The 25,917-nt window shown below is 34.6% G+C and overlaps 1 protein-coding gene across 1 annotated transcript in view; it reads left to right on the top strand.

The window, feature by feature from the left end:
* PTPRD (protein tyrosine phosphatase receptor type D) overlaps nt 1-25,917 on the top strand; it is a 2,806,204-nt gene that overhangs the window by 2,737,649 nt on the left and 42,638 nt on the right. Inside the window, 2 exon segments of the mRNA XM_074282898.1 lie at nt 15,389-15,508; nt 15,996-16,150. Of these exon segments, the coding sequence (XP_074138999.1) occupies nt 15,389-15,508; nt 15,996-16,150 (275 nt within the window).

The following is a 25,917-nucleotide window of genomic DNA, read 5'->3' as shown; positions in this document are numbered from 1 at the left end:
AAAAGAAATCATGACCTAGACAACTAGATAGCACAGTGAGAGCACTGGCCCTGAATTCAAGTGGGTATGAGTTCAAATATGACCTCAGATACTTAACACTTCCTAGCTATGTTACTCTGAACAAGTCATTTAACCCTACTTGCCTACAAAACAAAAACAAGAATTCATGATCCACTTCTACTTGCTTACTTGAACATTCACTCCTTGTAAAGGGATTTAATTTCACGAAAACTCTGAATGGTTTCTTGAAATTATGATGGTATATCAAAGTTTTAATTTAATAGAAATTAGATTGTGCCCATTTTAGAATAGATTTTGCTCTTTTTTTCTATGTTATAAACTGAAAATAGAAGAAAATTAAAGCAACTCAAAGAGTGCTGAAAATGCAGCCTGTACTCTCTTCTCTGCCCAGGGATGCCTTTTAGTAATAAGCAGTCTATTGCAGAAGACATTTTCACAAAAATGCTCATTTTATCTTGACATTGCAGACCTTCATTTGTCCATACACATAAACTTGTTTTGAAATAACCAAATGAAATTCTGTCCCTTTCTTCACTAATTGCATCTAATAATAAAATTAATTCTTACTGGTTCCCAAAGCTTTGACAACATCAGATGTTAATGAGCTGTACTCAGCACAAGGTATTGTGACTTAAGTATTCGTAGTTTATCTTAACAGTGCAGGACTACCTTTGCTCATAGACAGAGAAGCTTATTTAAAAGTAACAAAATAGACTTCCAGCTGATTGCATATTGCCATTTGAAGTTTAAGCCTCCCCACTATTATGTGGTCTAAGGTGGTCAATTAGAAGGAGGGTCTGGTTCACTTTTTATTCCGTAGTAGTTACAATAATTCCCAAGTTCCCAAAAGTACTCTGTAGAGGAATATACAGCAATGAGTTAAAGGCCCAATCCTAGAATATTCAATAGCTGGGATGGTGGCTTCTCACAGGATCATAGAACTTCAGAGTAGGAGGAATCTCACTCGCTACCCAGTCGAATCCATAGAAGAACTGGAACCCCCTTAATAAAAGATGTCTACTAGTGTTTTATTGCAGACTTCCAACTATAGTGAACCAATATCCTTTTAAGGTTCCATTTTTCAACAGCTAGAATTATTAAGCAGTTGTTGGGTGATTTTTTTTTTTTTCCTGAAGTCAAATCTAAATGTGCCCCTTTTACAATTTCCATTCATTACTACTAATTCTGCCAAATGGAGACAAGGAAAGCAAGTTTAATCTTTTTTCCATCTGACAGCCCTTGAAATGAGCTATCAAGTCACCTTCATAAGTGCTCTCTTCTCTAGACAAAACATTTCCAGTATCATCAACCAATCCTTATATGTTATAGTCTATCTTAAGGTCTTTGACCATTCTGGTTTTCTCACTTAGACATTTTCTAACAACATATCAATGCCCTCCTAAAAATGAGCCTGCATTGGAAAAAAATTGATAATTAATAAACAATAGAGACGGATAGGGGGTATGTTAAAACAAGCTCTGGTCAGTTGCTAACAATGTAGCATGAGCATTTATATTTCAGAAATTAGCTAATACTACAATTTAGGACTTAATAGTTTTATTGATCATGTGAACTTACAAAAATGATGGAGAAAATGGTAATATTGCAGATTAAACTTTAAAGTGTTTGGGGTTTTTTGGAGAAGCAGCTATTAAATTATTAAAGCAGCATACCCCTGGATACAGATGGTTCTCCTATATCAAGAATGGCAGTCACAAATAGATTGAATCCATTCTAGACCCCTAGAGAGCAATTCACTTAAAGAGACATGACTTCTTTTATGGACTAAGGACTGAACCTGTGATTTCACTAATATTAGGAACTCAAGCATGAGGAAGGTCCCTGTGCTAATTCAGTTTGGCACCTTCTCTACAGTTAAACTCTGAGTGTTTCAGGGTATTGCCCATGATCACCGAAAATTTAACTTGTACCCCATTATTCCTGGCTTTGGCACTGGCTCTCTATCAACCTAGGGCCTCTTATACACTGTCCTTCTTTGTATAGAAGTCAAAGTGCCTAACTATAACTCCAATAAAGAAGATGGGAGACTTTATTCTATTATCCTGAATTGGAAAGTGGAATATGCTTACCCATTAAAATGTAATTTGAATTCAGGTCTTCTGAATTCCATTGCAGTTTCTCTATCCACCACCTTAGGCTGTATCTCTTAAAGTCTCATTAAAATGCAAAGTACACCCGGAAGGGATCAGTTATTTTACTTGTATGAAAGTGTAAAAGACTTAAGAACATCTGACTCAATTTATCAAGTACTAGTGAACTCCCCAGACTTTTATTCTTTATTTTTACACCTGGGACAAGTAGGTAAGTAGATAAGAGCTCTGGGCTTGGAGTTCAGAAAATCTGAGTTCAAATTCAGCTTCCCACACTTCCTAGCTGTGTGACTCTGGACAAGTCACTTAATCCTGTTCCCTTCAGTTTCCTTATATATAAAATAAGCTGGAGACGGAAATGGTATCTTTGCTCAGAAAACCCCAAAGGGGTGAAGAAGAACTGGATTGGCTGAATGACAACATTTTACACGTGAGAAAGTTAGAGTGATTAAGTGACATATCCTTTGTCACCCCACACTGGATCTCAAACTTTGCCTAATTCCCAAGTCCAGTGCTTTGTCTAGGATACTATTCTTCCCAATATTCAGGAACCAGTTTAGATTAAGAATGAGTAGAGACTATACATGAAGTTTACAAAGAAAGAAAGAAGTGTGGAACTTACAGAGAGATACTGAAGAGGAAATGAAGAAGAAATAGAATGAGGAGCCTGAGGTTTTTGTAGTCTTGTGTAGTTGTTATATTCAGCGGTTTTTTAGTCCAGTCCAACTCTTTGACCTAACTTGGGATTCTCTGGGCAAGATACTAAGAGTAGTTTATCGGTTCCTTCTTCAACTCTTTTACAACTGAGGAAACTGAGGCAGACAGGATTAAGCGATTTGCTTAGCGTCATGTATCTACTAAGTGTCTGAGGCCAGATTTTGAACTTAAGAAAATGTGTTTTCCCGACTCCAGGCCTGGTACTCTATCCAATGTGCCAGCTGGCGACCCTGGTGTTTCCTAAGGCCCTGCCTTACTGATTTGGGCTGTGAAGTGAAATGGATTCTATGCCCTGGGATTGTAAATCCTGTTTCACAAAGTCATTAAACATAATTCAGCTACAGTCCCACATTTAGAGCCCCATTCCATTATGTCACGAAGGGCCAGTGGCTGAGAACATATGATACTGCTGCTGTTTTCCCTATCCCTTTCAGACAACTGTCCCAGAATGGAGTCATTGGTTCAGGCAACTTGGCAATCAGTCCCCAGCCTTCAGAAATCCAGGGAAAGGAAAAAAAATGCTGTCTTTCTACAATGCTACTTGAAGTAGTGCAGGACAAAAATACAATCTAGGCATGAAATATCTGTAGTGATAATCACCTATTCCACGATGTTATGTTCTCCACTGCATGCAGCTTTTCTGCCTAATTTTGCACATGTCCAAGATTAGTATTTATTTGATGAGGCTGGAAAATTCCCTGCCTGATCTTTTACCATTTTCACGCTTTCAATTCTGCATCTGCCCAGCTTCTCCATTCCTTGCTTTATTATTCAGCCCCATAGTTTAGTACCAGTCCTTTTAACCTTTGCTGCACACTGGGCCTCAGCTGACAAAGAGAGAGGGGCTTAATTATCATGAGTCCCCTGTTTCTCTAACCCCTTCTTAGCATACTTACAAGGTTAGCATTTGAGTTTATCAGATGAAGATGTCGCATTGAATTAGTTATCCTTTTATTGGTTTGCAAAAAGGGATGGCCTAGATTTAGATCTGGAAGGCACCTAGAAGGGCATCTCATATAAAGAAATGACTAATGAGGAAACTGAGAAGCACAGAGTGTAAGTCACTTGCTCAGGGGTATGTAGTGAATGGCAGGGGGAAGATTTGAACACAGGTCCCGTCACTCCAAATTCAACACCCTCTTCACTAGAATCCTTTACACTCTATTGTTTTAAACATTTTTGTTTCCTCCTCCACCTAACCTAATTCTAGACTTAACAGAAAACAATATCAAACAAAAGCCTATCTGTTAGTAGATTAGTATTAGTTCACTTTCGCATATGAATTTCAGTATATGGTTTAGGTAAAAACAGATGATTATGAAAATATATTGCAGTATCCACAGCTGAGCTACATTGAAAATATGAAGCAATTTAAATCCTTCATATTAACTTTGTGATGTGAGGTTATTTGCTGATGGGCTATTTTTTTTTTCTTCCTCATAATTTCCATTCTCACTGCCAGATTCCCCTTCTTCTAGGCTAATTCATTGACTCTTGTGCCCTAGAATGTGGTCCCTAATTCCCTAATTGTTTCCATGTTACGTGGCATGCCAATCAGCATATAAATTGGTCTGGGCAGACATACAGAGAAGTAAAAGTCAGTTTGGAAAAAATGAAAACCCCATAGAAGGGTAAAGTGTGTATGTATCCAGAACTGCTTTTTCTATTCAAAGAGTGTTATTTGTGGTCGGATATTGTTGTTGGCAGCTGACTATTAAGATTTCAAGCACTATTTGAACCAGATTTGGTTATAACAAGAAGCTTGAAGTAGGATTTTGTATGGTGATTCCTGGTATAGGCTATTAAACAATCTATGACTTCTATAAGGTCTTTATCTTTCTTCTCTTTCATCATCTACATTTTGGTTATTCATTGCACTGTTAGATTAGCCCTTATTCTTAATCTAGGAAGAGTAAAAAGAGATGGTAAAACTCAGTTCTTTTTTTTTTTTTTTTTTTTTTTTTTAATAAGAGAGAACATTGGAATGACTTAAATGAAGTTTGGAGAAGATCTCTATATTTCCATTATCAATTCCTCATGGAAGAGAATGGGTTTTCATACCACTTTAAATGTTTCTTTATTGTGGGTGACATCACAAAGTCACCTTTACTAATGTCACTCTGTGGCCACAGGAACTGCAGCTGGGAATGCCAGTGGGTTCAAAGTTTTGAGATGGATTTCAAATGGAAACTGATAAAGCACATCACCTATTGTTGGATATACTTGCTAGCTGAGAGAACACAAGATATATGTTTTGGGTGGATACTGGATAATCCCAGACTTGGTCCCAGATCTTTCTTGTGTAGTGCCAGTTCTAAAGCCAAGTAAAGAATACTATTTTTTGGTCATTATTAAGATAATTATCCATCTATAGAAGTGCTTATTTCTCTGATCCTTCTAAATCTTATTCACTTATTTCATTAGCTCATAGAGTAGCCTAGATTAATGGAATAGATTCAAGTAATAGCTCTGCCACTTGTAGTATGATCTTAGACAAATCATTTCATTTTATAAGCTGCCTTGGAAGCCCAAGTTAGTAAAGAGCTACTCCTAGATTCAGGAGCACCTGAGTTCAAATTCAATCTCAGACTACCTATGTGACTTTGAGCAAGCTATTTAATCACTGCCTGCTTATTTCCTCAATTGTAAAATGGGAATACTAATAATAGTACCAACCTCTTATTGTGAGGATCAAATGAGATAATAATTACAAAGCTCATAGTACAGATTTTTTAGCACATAGTAGGTGCTTGATAAATGATTGTATTTTTTTTTTCTCTCTGGGGATTAGTTTCTTCCTCTGTAAAATGAAGAATAAACAAACTGGGGACTTTTAATGTTCTTTTGCTCTTGGTAATAATCATTCTGTTTTCCCCTTGAATATATTCTTGAGATTTTTCTGATTATTAAGTCTATGCAAATTAAAATTCAAGAGGACTCCATTTGAAACTATTAATAAGATAATTGTAGTTATCACTACTTGGAAAGGGATATACAGCTTTGGTCCAAGCAAGCTATTTCTTGGTCTTTCAAGTTAGTCTGGGTTCGATAAGTTTAATGGGGAGCAAATGCTTTCCAAATGTCAAGGCCATGTACTTTTGCAAATAGAAATGGAAGCACCTAAGGCCTTGAGCATTTAATTTCTCCAATTGCTGCCTAAAGTTATGTCTATCTGGATCCACAGAAACTGCTCTCTCCTTAAGCAAATTGGAGGAACAGCAGCACAAACATTGCCTTTGGTCTCCAAATGATGTATGGGTTTGTTTTTGAAAAGTGGTGGATGCTTAATGTAAATAGGACACTGGCAACACAAAGAATGATGCTGGCAGCCTAAAGGATGTTCTGCTCCTTATCTAGCCAGTTACACACTCTTACTTTTCCCTTCTCAACAGACACAGTGTCAGATAAAAACAAAAGAATGCCACCAATTTCTTGCTGGTTGTTAGTGTCTCTCCTTCCTAGGCTTTCTACCACCCTCACCCGCTACATGAGAGAGTGTTTGTGCATGTGTGTATACACACACACACACACACACACACACACACACACACACACAGAATTTAGAACAGCAATCTTCTGTTCTAGAGAGTCTTCAAAGCATATGGATTAACCCTATGCTATCCAGGTATTTGGAGCCTGATGTTAAACTTTATATATAAGAAAAGACCTTATATAAAATTTTATAAATATTATATATGTTTATAAATACATATATATATATACATACACAGAGGTATATGTATGTTTTTGTATAGATATAATAATTTCCTCTAAACTCTTTTTCAACCACCAAAAAAAAGTGAGACCCAGAGTACAGTGTTAATTTTTCCAAGGACATATAACTGTGAACATTCACTGTTAATCTGTTCCCCTCCCAAGAATTAACAGTGAAATGAAATAAAGAGGTGTCTGCTTTGCTTTTTGTATCTGTGCTAAAATGTGAAGTGGGGAAGAGAATATAATATATGTTGTCATTCCAAATTCCTTTTGGATCACAGGATCATAACAAGAGTAAGGAGGGACTTTAAATTCATTTAGACTAGTTCTCTCTTTTTATAAATGAGGAAACTGACTTTCATAGAGATGGAAAATGGCCAAGGATATAGATGGTAGTAAGAGTCAATATAAAGGTTTGAACATCAGTGCTCTGACTCCAAATCCGATTTTCTCTTCCATATTCCATATTACCTTAGAGGCTTTCCTTACTGCATTACTCTTGTTATTTTTTTCCTGTGAATTCTGTGAACAAACTCACATTATACTTAATTGTTCATTTCATGAAATATTTTTTTCGTGAAATAGTGTATATGACAGCTTTCTAGATTGGTGTCTTATACCCTAATATTTTAAACTCCATGAGGGTAACAGACATGTTTTATTTTAAGTATGCATCTCCCACAGGGTCTAGGGCAGTACCCTGCATTGAGTATGTGTTTGATTAGCATTTATTAAATTGAATTGCTGAATGGCTGATAACATAATCTATTTCCCCAATATTGACTTCTTACATATTTATATAATGCAATTAGAATTCTCATCAGCCTTTATCTTCAGGGGTCTTGCAGCAGTAGCCCACTGTCCCCTCTTATCTCAAGTTGCTAAATGTTAACATGTTATCTGTTCCAATTTGAAAATTCCAACTGCTCTATTATTTTGTCAGCTCATGCTTTCTTTACCAATTATCATTTATAACAGTCAAGTAACACAGTGGATAGAGCCCTGGAGTCAGGAAGGCTATCAGATCAAAGATAGCCTCAGATACTTACTAGTTTTGAGACCTGCACAACTCATTTAATTTCTCTTTACCTCATTTTTCCTCATCAGTAAATTGTACCTATCAGGATTGCTGTAAGGATCAAATGAAGTGATAATTGTAAAGTTCTTGGGACATAGTAAGCACTTATATAGATGTTCCTGTTGTTATTATGCCCATTCTGAAACTTGTTTTGGTTAAAACCTTATATGGGGAGCCAGACTGCATTTGCATCCATACCAATGAATTTATAAGCTTTTGACATTTCTGTTGGTCTTCCCTATTTTCAATTCTTATGGATAGAGCTTGGAACATAATCTAGAATATGGAAAAATGACCAAAACCAAGAAAATATAGTTCTATCCATATAGTTTATAGGGAACTATGGGCAATTAATTAATATTTCTCTACCATTGTTTTCCTTATCCATAAACAAAGTGGTCTAGATTTATTGATATCTTAAGTTCCCAGTATTAGGAATTCTCTTGATATCTTAGGAAAGGTATACCCTTCTTCAGGGTCCTGATGACTGCTAAAAGGTAGGAAGCCAAACTAAAAGTCAAGAGATTTATGAGCATTCTCATAGAAAACAGATCCTTCCTTGTAAAGTACAGATTTGGGTTTTATAACCTTTCAGGCCCACCTTGAGCATATGGCCAATCATCAGCAATCATTGAGAAATCAGGAGAGAGAAGTAAGGCATTTCCCTGGAGGAGAGGGGATCATCCAAGGCAAATTTGTTATCCAAATAAGAAAAAAATGCCTATCCCAAGCTGGAAACAAGGAGAGAAAATCATATATTTTTACAAGCCTGAAAGAAGTCTTTTAGATATAATTATTCACCATTCCATGTCTAGTTTCATTGACTCTCCCATTGATTCTAGAACACACAGATTTTGGCAAAGATTCAAAGAAAACACCTAGATTTCACACAGAAAGACAAGGTTATCATACTACGAGCAGAAATGGTGAGGTAATGAAGAAATTGGAAATAATAATGGGAAGTTCAGTTAGATGTCCTACAAACAGTCATAAGAACATGATTAGAATTAAAAATGAAAGGTGAGGTTAGAAATAGAGATTTGGAAGTCATTTTTATAAGAGTGCTAGTTGAAGCACAATAGAGAATTAAATAATTTCACAAATAATTATTAAACATCTCTTGTAAGCTTAGGACACAATCCTTGCCCTGCTGTTAATGATACAAAGTTTACTTAAAATACTGAAGAACAATTGTAGAGATATTATATAGAAGGGGAAAGAAGAGAATTGTAGTGCTTCCTAAAAGGAAGCAAGCATTTATTAAGCACCCCAGTATGTACCAGGCATTGTGCAAAACACTACACAAACATTATGTCATCTGATCCTTACAATAACCCTGAAAAATAGGTGTTGTTCTTACTATTAATGTTTATTATTATTATTGTTATTATTATCATAGAGGGCTGCATAGAGGTACTCTGGGTAAGATATAAGACCCTTCAGTCCAGAGGGAATCTGCTGACAATATCTGGTTTGGCTCCCCTTCCGGCTCACCCTTCCAAGGAGGGCATGGCCACCTGTGTTCTACTTGAAGCAAGGGATACTTACTGTAAAGTGGAATTTACATATCAATAGTAGGGTGCTTATAGTTAACATTAGCAGTGTGCTGTGGTGATGTAATGCTATTATAGTTAGCACATGCTCAGTATGCTGTAGTGATATATTTGTACTAAGATATTTAGGGGCTGAGAGGACTTGAAATAAAAGAACTTCATCTTTGACCAGCCTCATGAGTCTCCAGCCTCATCACTCCTCCACTAAGACCAAGCACTCGGGCTGGTCCCAAGATCCTCCAGAGATCTAGTCCATATGGTCTATTTTGGCACCCCAGTGTGGGGGCTCTAGAAAGCATAGTATATTTTGGCACTTCAATTTGGGGGCTCTAGAAAAGCATACTACAATTATTTTATAGATGAGGAAACTGAAGCAGAAAACATATAAGCAACCTGTACATGGTCAGAGATCTAATGGATGACATCCATTGGATCTCTGATTTTAACTCAAATATTCCTGACTCCAGGCTCAATACTCTATCCATTGTACCAGTTAGCTGGCTCTCTTCACAGAAGGACCTCATGCTTCCCAATAAAATGCACAACTGAGTTGTCGTTTGTAACTATGGAAGATATAGTTAACATATATCTTGATATAGGTTGAAGACAGAAGAAGAGTTTTAGAACAGTAATTAAGGGGAATCAACAATGTTAGAATGGAAGGTTTGTTGCATGGTAGTGAGGGCCAGAATATAGTCATATACCATGAATTGTGAACATTTATTAAATATTAAATTAATAAAATGTATTCCCCTTTAGAATCGGAGATGCTTCATTTTGTCTTTGTCCCCTTAAAACCCTGCAAAGTTTCTGTTATGTTTTTGGGGGGAGTAGAAGTAGGGTTAGAGAATCTAACCCATAATTTTTTGGCATAGGCCCCCAAAAAAGTACATTGATTAATATAGATATGTACCTATTCTACAACTTAAGAGTTTCCTGGGACAATAAGGGGTTAGATCACATAGCCAATATTTAAGGCAGAACTTCAAATCCTGTTTCCTTGACTCCAAATTATCACTATAGCAAACTGGCATCTGACATAGACAAGGAACTTTTTGAGTGAATGAATGAATTATATGCTTTCATAAGGGTTCAAAGCTATGGATTGGAAAGGGAAGCAACAAACATTCAACCCTAGCATTTTACCACTGTACTAAGTTTCTCTGATAAAATGACTTCTATGAGAGAAGGAACTTACCAAGTTAGAACTAAGTAACCATCTCATTTAGATTTTTTTGCTGGCATCTTCCAAATCACATTTGACACCATGATTCTTATGACAACTTCTCCTGAAGCTATTTAAAGAATTCCATCTTCTTCAGTTTAGGGAAAGCAGTAAAAGTTCCCTCAGGTGATGTAGTAACATGACTACTCATTGAAGTTCTCCCTGGTGTTAAGTAAGAGCAAAGTCTTTGTATTATTGAAAATACTGAAGATCCATGGAGTGACAGAGTGCAAATAGTTCTTTATGAGGCTAAAGCATTCTGATAACTGTTCTGACAATAGTTGCTTTTAGGAGGTTTTGAATAGAGTCTATAATTAGTCATGAATAAGACACCACTGCCACATATCCACTTGGTTCAGCGTTCTATGTATGTCAGCTGCATGGCTGAATTGACCAGGCAGTGATCCACATGAGTAATTAATGATACACCATTCTGCTATGCAGTTATTTTGACTGAAGACATAGTCTTAAAGGAATTGTCACTGCTTCTAGTCTTCCTGAATTTCACAAAGAGAGTTGGAAGAGACTTCAGTCTTCCTTGTCTCTAAACTTGAACCTTCTCATAACATCACTGACATGGCTTCTCTGGCCTTTATTTGAAGACCACCTGTAAAAAAACAAAAAACTTAGTACTTCTTAAGACATCTCCATTCTACTTTGGAACACCTCTAATTGTTAGGATATTTTTCCTCATATCTGCTACTTCCACACATTGTTTCCAGTTCTTCATATGGAGCCAAGGAACATAATTCTATTCCAGTCTTTCAAATGCTTGAAGAAAACAGTCATGTGTCTCTCTTTCCTCAAGGTTTAAAATCCTTAGGTTTTTCAATTACTTTTCCTATGATATAAGTTGAAAGTCTTCTCATCATCCTGATCTCTTTCCTACAGATAAGCTCTAGATTATTGATGATTTTCTCAAAGTACACTAACAAGGACTGAACACAATATTCCAAATATGGTGTGCTGGCAAATATTTAAAAGTCAGCCCTACAAGAGGAAAAAAAAATGCGTGCTCATGGAGATGTAAAATTTTCTCCATCACTTTCTTAAGTCTGTCAATTAACATGATAAAGCACTGATTTACCAATTTCAAAGTGTGAAACCTCAGATTGAAAATTCAACAGTCAAGGCTAGTTCACTTGTCTCTAAAATATTCCTATCACAGCTTTCATTCTGGGCAATATGATTTCCTAATGCAACCTAAGAACTTCGGATGTGTTTGCAATATATATATATATATATATATATATATATATATATATATATATATATATATATATATATATATATGTAAATCGAATAGAAAAAGACTAAAATCAATATGTGTATGTATTTCCCACTTTACAATTCATATGTACTAAATCTAGAAACTACCTTGCTGTTATGATCTTGATGTTGCTGCTGCTGTTGCTGCTCCTGCTGTTGCTTTTGTGATGTTCTTGTTTTAACTAACAGTCATCCCTGAGCATTAGAAATAACAAATTGTAACTCTCCCAGGAAATACTTCATGAGAGCATCTCCAAGAAAGAGTGGGTAAAAATAAAAACTAAGAGAGGAAAAGAAAATAGTGTACTCTATTTGCATTAGCTAATTAGAAAAAATCATTTTGCCTGTTCTCCTGTGCCTTTTTTCCCCCTCACTTCACTTCAGACTGCCTCTTTAATGTTCAAATCAGAAATGATTTGTTTAGGGTATAGTTAGAAAGGAAAAACTCAAAGGAATATTGTCAATTGATTCAAGTCCCAAATTTAGCTCTACAGAGGCAGGTGATTCCTGTGTCCGATCCTCAGAGATTGCTTTCAGGGAACAAAGTACTGAGGCCTTTGTATGCTGAAGAAAGTTGTTCTGTTCCAATAAGTGTAGATTGAAATGTTTAATCTTGCCAGTGAGACTCCAAGTCTGCACATTTATAGGTGCCTGAATATGTTTTCAGGGAAAATATTTTTTAGAGTGGTACATTTTAAAAACATTTTTTGAGAGGAAAAGGCCTTTATGTACAGGTGTGCTGCTCAAATCAGACTACCAACTTAGGAATACATAAAAAGGCCAATTTTACTCATTTCCATTAGGTTTTGGAGGTAGAAAATGTTAAAAACTTTTTTTTAAATGATCAGGCTGATAAGGTGAGTTAATTTTCCTTTTTTTTTTTTTTTTTATTAAAAAGTACATATGCTTAGTCTTACTTCCCCTCATATCTCTCTTCTCTGTGTACACATGTTTCCTTTAAAGTTAGTATAAAGAGCTAATAATGCTTTCTTCTTTCCAGAATTATGGGAAAATTTCCTGAAACCATAATTTTCCTTTAATATTCTGGAGAGAAATTGGATTTTCTATGATATTGGGGACTTTAAAAAAAAAGTTACAATGGACTTTAATACTCATAATTAATACATAACTTGTCACCATAAATTTTAGACACCTATTTTCAATACATTTCAATACATAAAATGTTAATGGTAGATGTATTGGAAGAGTGGAGGGAAGTGGCAAACCTCTTGGCATCTTCAGATTGAAATATGGGCACATTGTCTTACTATAGCTGCATGAGTTGGGTTTGAGACATCAAAATCAACAGTTTGGCAACCTATTTGAAATTTGCTCCTGCTGGGATCTCTGCTCATTTCTCTTTCTTTCTTTCTTTCTTTCTTTCTTTCTTTCTTTCTTTCTTTCTTTCTTTCTTTCTTTCTTTCTTTCTTTCTTTCTTTCTTTCTTTCTTTCTTTCTTTCTTTCTTTCTTTCTTTCTTTCTTTCTTCCTTCCTTCCTTCCTTCCTTCCTTCCTTCCTTCCTTCCTTCCTTCCTTCCTTCCTTCCTTCCTTCCTTCCTTCCTTCCTTCCTTCCTTCCTTCCTTCCTTCCTTCCTTCCTTCCTTCCTTCCTTCCTTCCTTCCTTCCTTCCTTCCTTCCTTCCTTCCTTCCTTCCTTCCTTCCTTCCTTCCTTCCTTCCTTCCTTCCTTCCTTCCTTCCTTCCTTCCTTCCTTCCTTCCTTCCTTCCTTCCTTCCTTCCTTCCTTCTTTTTTTAATTAAAGCTTTTTATTTTTCAAAACACATGCATAGACAATTCTTCAACATTAACCCTTGCAAAACCCTTTGTTTCACCCCCTACTTCCCTTATGCCCTCCCCTAGATGGCAAGTAGTCCAATATATATATTAAACATGGGAGAAATATGTTAAATCTAATATATGTATATATATTTATACTATTTTTGTAATGCTCATTTCTCTTAGGAGCTCAAGGTACCTTGTCATTTAATTTGACTGAGGCACAACTTATCCCTCCCAGGTGACCAGCCAGTATATGTTATCTCTGTGATCTTCCCTGATCCTGTCAATACTCTTTCTTGCAATCCTTGTGCCTACAGGAGCACAAATCTGATGGTAATCTCCATTATTCCTCCATCTTTCCAGAATTATTCACTCCCCAATCAGTAGCTGTGCTTTGGACACACAACTTTATGGAAATGGATTCCTTCTTCTCTTCTAAAGAACATTTGTGTTCTGGGCCCAGACATCCTGGGAAACATAATCTTTGTCCAACTCAGCCTTGACTCTAACAACAATTTTATAGGGAAGAAAATTAAATTAGTGAATAAAAAAAATTGATCAATCTCCCTTCACAGAGGGACAGATTCTTACACTTTCCAATAGCCTTACTTCATTAGAAGGTATGAATAAATTTAATTTGTAATTAATTTCAATTACCTGAATTTTTGTTATTTTTATCTCTAGTGAATAGCCAGTCAACAAATCAAACGAAGTCAATAGGCATTTATTAAGGATGGAGTTTTGAATCTCAACTCTTCTAGTTATTATCAATGTACCACTGGACAAAGTTGTTTAACATTTGTAACTTTGCTAAATATAAGGATTCATCATCAAATCTGAGGGTTGGAAGAAATGGCTTCTAAGATCCTACATAGTTTTAAATTATCAAAAAATAAAATGTAAGCAAGGGAAATCAGCCTCAGTTAATCTTGGGACATTAGCTTTTCTGTTTTGATCTGAACTAAAGGTCATATATATATTCTGGTCCATGATAGATCAATCTATCTATCTAATTTATCTAGCTATCTTCTTTTTTATATACTTTAGTATATGACAAAGGCCTTCAGTACATGAATGCAGCACAATTGAGACCTATTGCACACCCTAGAACACTTTTTGGCCATACATTGGCTTAATTGTATTTTATGTGCTTTTGCTCAGACTCTCAATGGAAAGTTATCTCATTCATCTCAAGTAACAGGATTTTAAATTATTTAAGCCACACATTGGTTTTATAGGATCCCCTGAGACTCTTTTTGAAGAACTAGCAACTTTTTTTTCACATAATAGACTTAAATTTTATTTGTAACCAAAATAAATCATTTGATTTCAGAAAAAAATAAGTACACTCTTGTATTGTGCATTATCATTTTATAGATTTACATATTATTTCCACATTTCTCTAAACAAGCACATTTAGAAATTGTGATTGCCCAAGATGTAATGACTTATGTTGTTTTTTTTTTTAATTTTATGGATGAGTCCTTAATCTATGCAACCATATATTTTAAATGCCTAAATGTAATTTCCTGATGTATTTCATAACACTAAACTGAGAATAAAATTATATTTTTCTTTATTGCACTTCAAAATTTTAACTACTTCTCTGCTTATTTTAGTCAACAATTGCACTTTATTTTTCTCCAGGGCAACTGAATGTTTCACTGCTCAGTATTATTTCTGATGTAGAAATTTGGTTTATACTGGCACCAAAGGAGCAATTTTGTTATGTTGGGACTCACCAAAAAAAGTATTCCACAAAAAAGGGAGAAAAAAAAGTCTAATGTGAAATAAGACACAGCAAAGATTTTTAAAACATGAATTCCAAGAAATCTGATTGTGTACTTAGTTTTACTTGGCTTTGAAAAAGTTAACAGAAATTGATGAGTACATGAATTAGACATAATATATGTTTCTTGTAGGTAAAATGTGACCAGTATTGGCCCAGCAGAGGCACAGAAACATATGGGCTGATTCAGGTGACGCTGCTAGATACTGTGGAATTGGCAACATACTGTGTTCGAACATTTGCACTTTACAAGGTGTGTTTTTCCCCTTTTCTTCCCTTTTCTGTTATTTAAAGAAAGCTTCTTTTGAGAAATCAGATCTCTTAAGGCTTTACTTAAATCTTGATCCTACTGGCAACAATGAAGAATGAAATAATTCTTCCATTATCGCTGTGCAATTTTTCTCTTTGTCTGGAGGTTTATCACAGTAAATATGGAGCTCTCGCTCTGAACAAAAGTTTAGTTGAATGAAGAATTAGCCAAAAAACTCAGATTCTTTGCCAGCTCCTTTTTAGAGATATAATAGGAGCTCTCTTGATATTTGAACCAGAAAATGCAATTTCTATCTCTTAAGAAATATTTTTCCTAGAAAATATTTCCCACTCTTTGATGTTTACTTGAACCTCCAAAAGGATACCTGTTAATAATGGAGATATAACTATTACCAACATTGACTCAGGTCTTTTCTTTGGAGCCCCAGGCTTGGGAAATGGTCATTTTAACCAGTCTTCTCATTTAACAGAATGGTTCAAGCGAAAAAAGGGAAGTGAGACAGTTCCAGTTCACAGCATGGCCAGATCACGGGGTACCAGAGCATCCAACACCTTTTCTCGCTTTCTTGAGACGAGTCAAAACCTGTAACCCTCCTGATGCTGGTCCTATGGTTGTTCACTGCAGGTAAGCTCCGTGTGATATAATACATAAACTCAAGAGAAGGCCTCAAAAAGAGAGATGTATAATCTTGATTCTAATTTTGCCCTAATTAGTATCAGATATTAACAAGAAATTGCATGGGCACATTAAACATTGGTTTTGTGTTGTTGTTGTTGTTTTACAAACTCTTGACACGTTGGATCTGATAAAGACTTTTATATTTATAGCATGAATGTCTTATGTAATCAAATGAAGTTCTATTATTCCAGGAGTCCAAGAAGATAATATAAAATAAAGTAGAGTTAAGAGAAATGGAGAGTATTCAATTTTAGCTCAGGGTTAACAAAGAAGGCTTTATGGAGATTTTGATATCTAAGTTGGGTATTAAATGAAAAGAAAACAATTCAACAGACATGTAGGGGATGTTTCATGAAGGCAAGAAATAGTAAAACAGAATTGAAGAATTGTTGTGTTGTGTAGTTTTTAGGAAGAGGAATTGAATTAAATCAACTTGGAGAGATAGATTGGATCCAGACTGTGGAAAGTGTGGATTGTCAGGAGGAGATGACATTTTATTCTTTGGGCTAGGAATTCCTAACCTTTTTCTTGTGTCAAGGACACCTTTGGCAATCTGTTGAAATTTATAAATCCTTTCTTAGAATAAGTGCATATATAAGTACTTTTAAGTTCAGGTATATAACAAAATTACAAATGAAAAAATTATATGGAAAAAAATAGTAAACAGAATGGTACAAAAAAATCATGACCTCCTGAAACCTATAAATAGATGTCTTGGGTATCCATGAACTTTAGGTTAAGAATTCTTGCTATATATATGATAGGAGTGAAACATGTAAACAAGGAAGCTTGCCTTAGTATGAAGCATGGAGCAGTATGAAAGATTCATTAAAAGGAGGAGAAACTGGAAAGAGCAAAATTCATTAGTAGGCTATTAACAATAATATATAAGTGAGAGATAAGGGTCTGAACTAAGATGTCTTGAAGAAGGGCAGAAAGAATGATATGAATACAAGAGCTGTTTCTGAAGTCAATTGATAACTTTTGTTGAATGATTTAATTTGGAGGAGGAAGAATGAAATGTGAAGAATGATTCTCAGGAACATACCTGCCTTCTCAGTGGCGAGGTGGGAGATTAAAGATACTGAATGTTGTATACCCTATCATGTGTTCACAATGTTGAGATTTAGGATTCTGAGGAAATATCTGGTTTGTTTTTGTTTGTTTGTTTGTTTGTTTTAAGTCATCATTAACTTAAAGGGAAAAAAATTGAGGTTTCTAGGTTGAAAGACCAAGAAGCTAGTAGTGCCATCATTACAAATAGAAAAGTTAGACCATCCAGATTCATTGACTCCATATGGGTAGATGGAATTGCCAAGGGAGAAAGTATAGATGGAGTAGAAAGAGAGGTTCATTATCATATATAGGAGGCAGGAGGAATAAAAGAAACTATCAAAGGATACTAAATGTTGCAGTTAGAGAAACTGGAACTGGACCTGAAAAGAAAAATATGTGTAAATGACAAATTTTTAAATTTTAGCTTTAACTACAAAGGAATCAAATTGGGGCAAGGAATGGAAAGGAGAAAAGGATAGAAAGGAGAAGTGAAAAGTGCTCAAGAAAAATTAATGCGTATCTAAGAATTAAAAGAAGAATTTTGAAAAGAAGTTAAGGGCAAGAAAGAGTCATGAGAAAGGTATAAAACAGTGATCCTCAAACTTTTTAAATAAGGGGCCAATTCACTGTCCCTCAGACTGTTGGAGGGCCGGACTATAGTAAAAACAAAAGCTCACACTCTGTCTCTGCCCCTCAGCCCATTTGCCATAACCCGGCAGGCTGCATAAACATCCTCAGTGGGTCACATCTGAACTGCAGGCTGTAGTTTGAGAACCCCTAGAACATGAGGAAGATATAAAAAGCACTGAGAGACTGGGAAGATTGAAGTTAGAATGAGACTAATTGACTTTTTTAATCAAAAATGAAAATAATTTTTATATATGAAAGGTAAGGAAAACATGAAGGCTCCAACTTACTAATGAATTATGACTCAAAGTTCATTTCTAAATTGATTGTTTGGAACCTGCAGCATATTTTTATATAAAAGCATTATTCTAAATGGTTAGATTCTGAGAACATACCACAAAGGCCAATTTAATCCATTATTCAGTTCAGTTCAGTAAACATCTACTTAAGTGTACATACTTTGTGCATTTTACTAAGTGCTGGGGAAGATAGACACACAGAGAAGATATCTTTCTTCTCCTTAAGGAGTTTACCATGAAGCATGAAAATAAAGTCTCTTGCAAATATTTGTACAAAATAGAAGATTATAATAGCATAAAAGGGAGGATTATTTTAAGTGTTTTTAGAAAGAAGTTTTTCAAAGAGATTTACCAAATTCTTTTTTTTTTTAATTTATTTGATATGGGTACTATTTAAATGGATAGAGATAGTCTATTATTGTTGCTACAGGGAAACTTACCAGCACTTTGAACTTCTTTCTACTCTACTTGTTGAGAATAAGGAACCTTCTCTTTTCCAATTGGAAAAGAGATCTTAAGCAATGGGGAAGGCTTGAACATGAAGCTTTGGTGGTAGAATCCAGATCTCTAGAAAGAAGTGACAGTTTGAGTTTCTGGAGAACAGTTGAATATTTCAGTTTGAAAGTAATGGTTGCCTTTGGAGAAAAGTGGAGAAAATAAAAGTAAAGAGTTGAAGTATATAAAACATGAACAAGATCCCAAAAAAGACATTTTTAAAGGTATTGATAATTAGAGGGAAAGAAGGGTCCTTTCCTTTCATGTAAGAGGCATTTAATTCTTGCTCTTGATATTTATATACAAAGGATATGTATAAGGTAGGGCATTCTGTTACCAAAAACTAGGGAATAAAATGCTAGAGATTGTTAAAATGCTTTAAAAAATACCAGAAAAGAAGTTTTATGAATGAAATTTTTTTTTCTTCTTTTTGTAGTACCAGAATTTAATGTCCTATGACAATGGACATTCAAATGAAAGAGAAAAGTTCAATCACATATATTTTGTTTTCATCATGACAATACATACTCCAAATATTTTTAAATATTCAAATGTCCAAATTATTACAATTAGTTGATATCATGTAGAATCCATTGAACTTCTTAGTGAAAAGCTTAATTAAAAACTATAGCATCTTATATCAGTCAATCAAAAAATATTTACTAAGCATCTATTATGTTTTAGACACTGTGCTAGTGTCTGGAACACACCATTGTAGATTGTGTTATAGCAGTGGTCCTCAGACTTTTTAAATAGGGGCCAGTTCACTGTCCCTCAGACTGTTGGGGGGGCTGGACTATAGTAAAAATGAAAACTCACACTCTGTCTCCACCCCTCAGCCAATCTGCCATAACCTGGTGGGCCACATAAATATCCTCAGCAGGCCGCATCTGGCCCATGGGCCATATAGTTTGAGAACCCCTGTGTTATAGTAATTGAGAGGCATCTGATCCTATTGCCATTATTTGTTATTAATTTTACACACTTCCAGTTTTGGAAACTACTTGATGCCTTTATGTGTGGTAGTCCATAAAATTAGTCTCCTTACTTTTGTGATACTTACTTTAGTATTCTGACCCAAAAAATCATTACTCTGCTTAGTCAACAAATTTGGAACTGTCATTTTTAAATGCTTCAAGAAAACAATTCTACTTTAAAAGATTAAATTTGACCACTACTTAGAATGCTCAGAAAGAGATAACACAGTTGTTAAAGGCATTTTCAAATAAGAGGAATCAAAAAAGTTAGAATAAATCATCCCAATGAGGAAATGGACAGATAATTATATATGATCTTAAGTTATAATTTTAAAGGCTGCAATGATTTTTTGATATTCTAGAATTTTTTCTAACAAAATAAACTACATAAATTTATCACACTTCACATGATTTCATAAATTTTTCTTATTGTTCAAAATATCAAACTTACCCAAAATGACCTCAGGATCATGGCTTAGTGAAAGTCCCATTATTTAATTCCAATTAAAAGCCAAAAAAAAAAAATTTAAACAGCTTGCCTTCTGGGAAGATATAACATGTACAAAGATAAATCAATGTAACATAATAAAAGGAGAGGGGAAAGTGCTAATTAGAGAAAATAGGAAAGACTTGCTATAAGATGTTACAGTTAGGCTAACTTTGAAGGATTTTAAGAAGAGAAAGTGAAGAGGAATCTTATTTTTGTGTTTGTATTTCTGTTCTTAGCAAAGTACATTTAATGAATTAAATTCAACAAACATGTAAAAGTACCTACTATGTGCAAAGAATTGTGTTATAGATGCTAACAAATACCAAAAAAAAAAAAAAAAAAAAAAATCACTGTCCTCACTGAGCTTACTTTTTATAAGGAAAAGAAGCATTCCAGGCATGGAACCCTATTAAAATCTTAGAGGCAGAAGAGTACTGAGAAATTAAGTTGCCTGACTGACATAGAACATAAAGGTTAAATGAGACTGGAAAGATAGCCTGAAACCGCTTATGAAAGGACTTGCCAAATATTGCATTTGGCGTGGGAGTTATATGGGTAGAACTTAACTGCTTAATTAATGAAGTAATGATAAATAAATGTGTTGATGTGAAGTGAATTGAATTTCATGTAATTAATCAAGGACTTATAAAATCCTCTTCACTTCTGTACTGTGCCTGCCATTATCACTAATACTTCTTGTTTTATATTTGAAGTACAGAGTTTAATATAATAGAAGAGGTTTTTCTCATTGACTTTGCCCTCTCTTTGATGAATTTAGCATTTTACATATAAAATGTCTTTTCTTTCCCATATCTGCAAAATCACCTAAAATGTTCTAGCCTGCCTGTGAATATGTACCTAATCAAAACTTTTGATATTCCACTGTGGAAAACACCCATATTATATGACACAAAATACATCTAAACAAATAAAAACTATGTAATAGAATGTTTCCCTTTCCATTCAGACTTTAAAGATTCCCAAATTTCTCAGTTGAGTTTATTTAACAATGAAAGAATTTTTAAAAGATAGATTAAAAATTCTGTTAATTTTCATGAAAAACTGTTTTTTGAGTGCTCTTCTCCATAATCATTTTAGTACTATATCTTTGATGGGTGTCTTTTCCTATTTTGGTCTGTTTGAGGTGTTCCCAGTATAGTCCACACTCAAAAACCTTTTTAAAGTTGAGTTCAAAAAAATAGACTATTGTATTTAGAACATGAAAAATGAGGAGACTGACTAGATAAGGGGCAACTAGGAAGGGCCCTTTAAAAATGCACATAACACCTGTGCTGTCATTCACAAAGAAACAGCTGTAAATGACCTTATAAATGATTTAACCTAAAGGTCACAAAATTAATTTAAGGGAAGAGCTGAAACCAGACTTTTGACAACTAGTTCACTTCTTTTCATCATTACTATAATTCTGAACTTAATTGTGAATTACTTTTATCAGATAATCTTTTTCATTTAATTCAATATTTTTAAGTGTCTTTAAGCATGTCACATATTTAATATACCTGATGTTTAGTTCCATTGAGAGAATGGGAGATTTGGGGCATTAAGAGAGGTGAAAGTGAGTCAATTTAGCAATTTGGGCTACTTTAAGAGAGAATATGTCTCAGTAGGGATGCCCCGATGAAAGGGGAACTGGAAATGGGGATGGAAAAAAGCTTTAAGATGCTAAACTCTAGTAGAAACTTGGGGAAAAGGTTAGAAATGCAAATAAAAAGAGAGATGGAAAGATGTTAGGGAAAAAATGTGATCATCTTTGCTTAGAATCATGCTGGTGACAACCATTCCATGCCACTGAAAATTATCTCCCATGGCAATTGGCATCTTCCAATAAGCTACATATACCTCATTTATATTGGTACATAACATTCGATTGGTATCTCTAGTTCCAGGGCTATAACTTTTTCTGTAAGAGACCCTATATGCCTGTCATTCACAAGCTATTTCCTCATCTCAGATGCTAGCCAAGTGTAGCAGATGCTATTGTTGTCCCTTCTTTTGAATGAAGTGGGAAGTAGAAAGAGAAAGAAATTTGTTGTTATTGTTTTTTCTGCTGGAATAGAATTAAAAACCGTTTGTGGTATATTGTCCTCTGGTAACTATTCACTGAATTCTCTCTTTCTTTTTTTCCCCCCCATGTAATGCTTTTTCATAGGATAAGAATTTGCCCCTATATTTGTTAACATAATGTAAATGACCTTCTCCATTCTACTGTAGCTATTTTACAATTATAGTAATTCAGACTTCTCGTTTGAGATCTGAGCTATTTCTTGTGCACACAATTCTATTGACTCTGACCGTGCCATCTGCTGTAATCATTTATATTTCACACACACGATGTTTGTTATATGGATAAATCCAACAAGCAAAACTCTAAAATTTTCCACATAAATAAACAATTTTAGAGTATTTTCAAAACTCCTCTCAGTAGCAAGTAGAGTTGAGAAGGTATGTTGAAGATTGTAAGAAACAGCTGCTGAAACTAGCTCTTCCAATTCAGAATTATAGGTGACCCAGCCCCCATTAGAATACTAGAGAAAAATCAAAAAACAATCCTTCCCAAAGATATTTGAATTTTTTCCTACTTAGTTTTTAATTTACAGTGGCTGAAATTTAGTTCTTGGAAAAGAAATTAATTCCTGTTTTACAATACATACCAAGAGAAAATAGTGGTAAATCAAGCAGCACCACAACCAGAATCAACCAGTTCTATCTTCTGGCCTCACAACCTTTTCTCTAAAATGAAGAGTTTGGAAAAGATGAGCTTAAAGTTCCCTCCCAGTCTAAAAATTCTATGATTCTATAAGCTTATTGTTTTCCAGTTAACCAGATTGAATCCATAATCCCATCAGCTTTCAAACACATTTCAAAAATCCTCTTGGTAAAAAGTAATTTCCCAGGTTAGAAAATATTGTCTTTTTTTTTTTTTTTTTTGCTTAATAATTGACATTGACAGTCTTTCATCATTTTACTCAAGTATATGAAAACTTTTTTCCAAATTTTAGAATGAAGAGTCAAAGTCACCTTACTTTTTTTTTTAATCTCAATACCTACTATCCTTTTCAAGTTTGTCAGATTTCTCTAAACTCCTCAATAATAAGCACAGGTTATGGATGTTTTAAGAATTCTCTTGTATGCATTGTTATTCAAATTTCTGTGTAATAGATGAGACTACGAGTGCCTTGTTTCACCTATATTCTTGTAGCCTAAGGACAATATATGTCTGAAGCAAATGATGAGTGGACATATTGGCTTATTGACTCCAAAATAGGTCTTTTCCAAGCAGTTATTACCTTGATTAGCTATAGATATAGGCTACTGTGGTATTTTATTCTTGGACAAATTATTGGAGAGTTCTATCTCTATTTATTTTGTTCTTAACCTTTTTTTCTGTGTCATAGATCTCTTTTCCAATCTAGTGAATCCTTTTCAAAATAGTATTTTAAAATCAAAGAAATGCTAGATTTAGAGACGTGTGGGGCAAAAATATTTTTTATTTCTTATATAAGTTCATGGACACTCTGAAATCTATCCACAAACCTCAGCTTAGTAACTTCTCTGGAGTAACCAAAGGTTCTAAGATTTACATCTACAAAAATCAGAGATCAAGTACATCAACCTCCTCTTTCATATTGTAGACAAAGAAAGCAAAGTATGGAGAGTAGTCATTTGTCCCAGGTCACAGACATAATAAATGACAGAATTAGAATTTGAATTTAGCACTTTGGAATTTTTGATGCTACACTGCCTCCGAGTTTTAGCTTATATTAAATGCTTGGTGACCAAGTAATTTATCATTCCCATTTTGGATAAAGTCTCTAACTTTACTTAAATTATTCTCAAATTACCTGAGTGGGAATTTCTCATTAGGATTTTACCTTAGAGTAATTATATACATAAAATGGAATTGACAAATTTTTCCCAAAATTTTTTTTCCCTAAATGATGAATTAAAGTCTAAAACTCCTAATAGGATGGTCTTTATGCTGAAAGCAGGAAATTTAAAAACACTCAGCAATTCAGAAGCATCTCCAATCCTTTGAAGATGAAATACTAATTTGCTCTCAAACTTCTCTTGTAATATTCTGTGTGACATAGGCATTCATTAAACATTGTTGATTGATTGAATAGAATAGACAATAGTCCTAGAATAAAGATAGGTACCATCATGCCCCTCAAAAAAATCTCATCACAAAAAAATAAAGAAAATGGTTTGTATCCATACTGGAAATAACATTGAACTCTGAGGGTAGATTCATTCCAACACTGACTAGCTTTGTAACTTTGCATGAACTACCCTCTTTGGACCTTGGTTTTCTCATCTATAATACTGGGATGTTGCCTTCCCAGACTTAAGGCAGGGAGTTAAGATAGATGGTAAGGGTGATAGATGATAACAGTTTGTCTAGGGATATAAGGTTTAACTGCTGCACATCTACCCTGTGAGAAAGAATATGAGTATACTAAATTCTATACTCTTATGATATTCTGAAAACGAGGAATTTTTAGCACAGGGAAGTCAAATGGCTTCCACATTCACCATATAATATCTTATGGCCCTAATTTCTGTCATTCTCTAAAATGCACATACATGGCTAATAGATTTTTCATCAGGTTCTTTTTATTTTTTTTTTTAAGTTTTATAATTGTACTTCTTAAAAAGAAAAAAAAATATAAACTATTTAGACACCTCTTTTAACATTTCCTGTAGATGCCTAGAAATAAAGGCCTTAGCAGTAAAATGATGATGATGATTAAAAGCTGACATTTACATAACACTTTAAGGTTTACAAAGTACTTTCAATTTATTGCCTTAGTCCAGAGTAACTTTATGAAAGATGGGGAATGCAGCAGCTACTGTTGTTTCTGCTGTATTTTTCTGTCTGACCAAACAGAAAATAATAAACTAGTTTTGATCATTTTGGTCATTTTCTGTTGGACTCTTATAAATTAACTTTGATCCTGTCATTTTCTATAGGACTCTAGTTCTGACTGTTATTGGTGAGACATGGGGGAAATGGTTGAATAAAGCAAAGTAGTGTTTTTAGATATGTGAAGAAAAAAGTTGATCAATTTTATTTTGTTTTTTGCTAATGTCAACTTGATTAAAAAAAAATCTGAGGGAGAAATTTACTCTGCTTTCCTGGAAATCCAGTCCAAATGTTCATAATATTCAGAATACATTTAATGCTTTCCATTAGAAAAGCAATGTACTAGGAAGGCACAGAGCCATAAGATCTGTTTTTTAGTCTGATCTTGGTCATAGAGTTTTACTCTCAGGCCATCTGAGGTGTTGGGCCTCACTTAGACAAGCCCACTTTAAGGACCTCTTCTACTGCCTTCTCTTCTGAGGGCCAAATTCAGGATAGACAAGGTATCCGTTCTTCTGACCAGGCTCCAGTCCAGCCTTGCCTATAGAGATCCAGGCCTCTCAGGGATTCCCAGGATCCAACATCATCACCTGCCATAGGGTTGAACTTCTGAACTTAAGGGAGGAACTTGAAAATCAAATTCCAAGTTTCCGTCATGAATCCTTCAATAGTCCTTTCTCTAAACATTGATAGTCTTGCTTAATTACTCCTCTATGGTTAGTATATTTCAATCCCTATGCAATTTCCTCATTCCAATTATTTTGCTGATATTCAAATCCCATTCACTATCCCCAACTGTTTAATCTCCCTACTCCTATCTACCTCTACTCCAGATGTACCCATCCTTCCACTGTTCCTCTCTGAAATGCCTGTTCCATAATTAA

The sequence above is a fragment of the Sminthopsis crassicaudata genome, chromosome 1 (genome assembly GCF_048593235.1).
Source record: "Sminthopsis crassicaudata isolate SCR6 chromosome 1, ASM4859323v1, whole genome shotgun sequence".
Lineage (NCBI taxonomy): Eukaryota > Metazoa > Chordata > Mammalia > Dasyuromorphia > Dasyuridae > Sminthopsis > Sminthopsis crassicaudata.
Note: the sequence above shows the minus strand (reverse complement) of the source record. Positions and strands in the feature narration are given on the sequence as shown.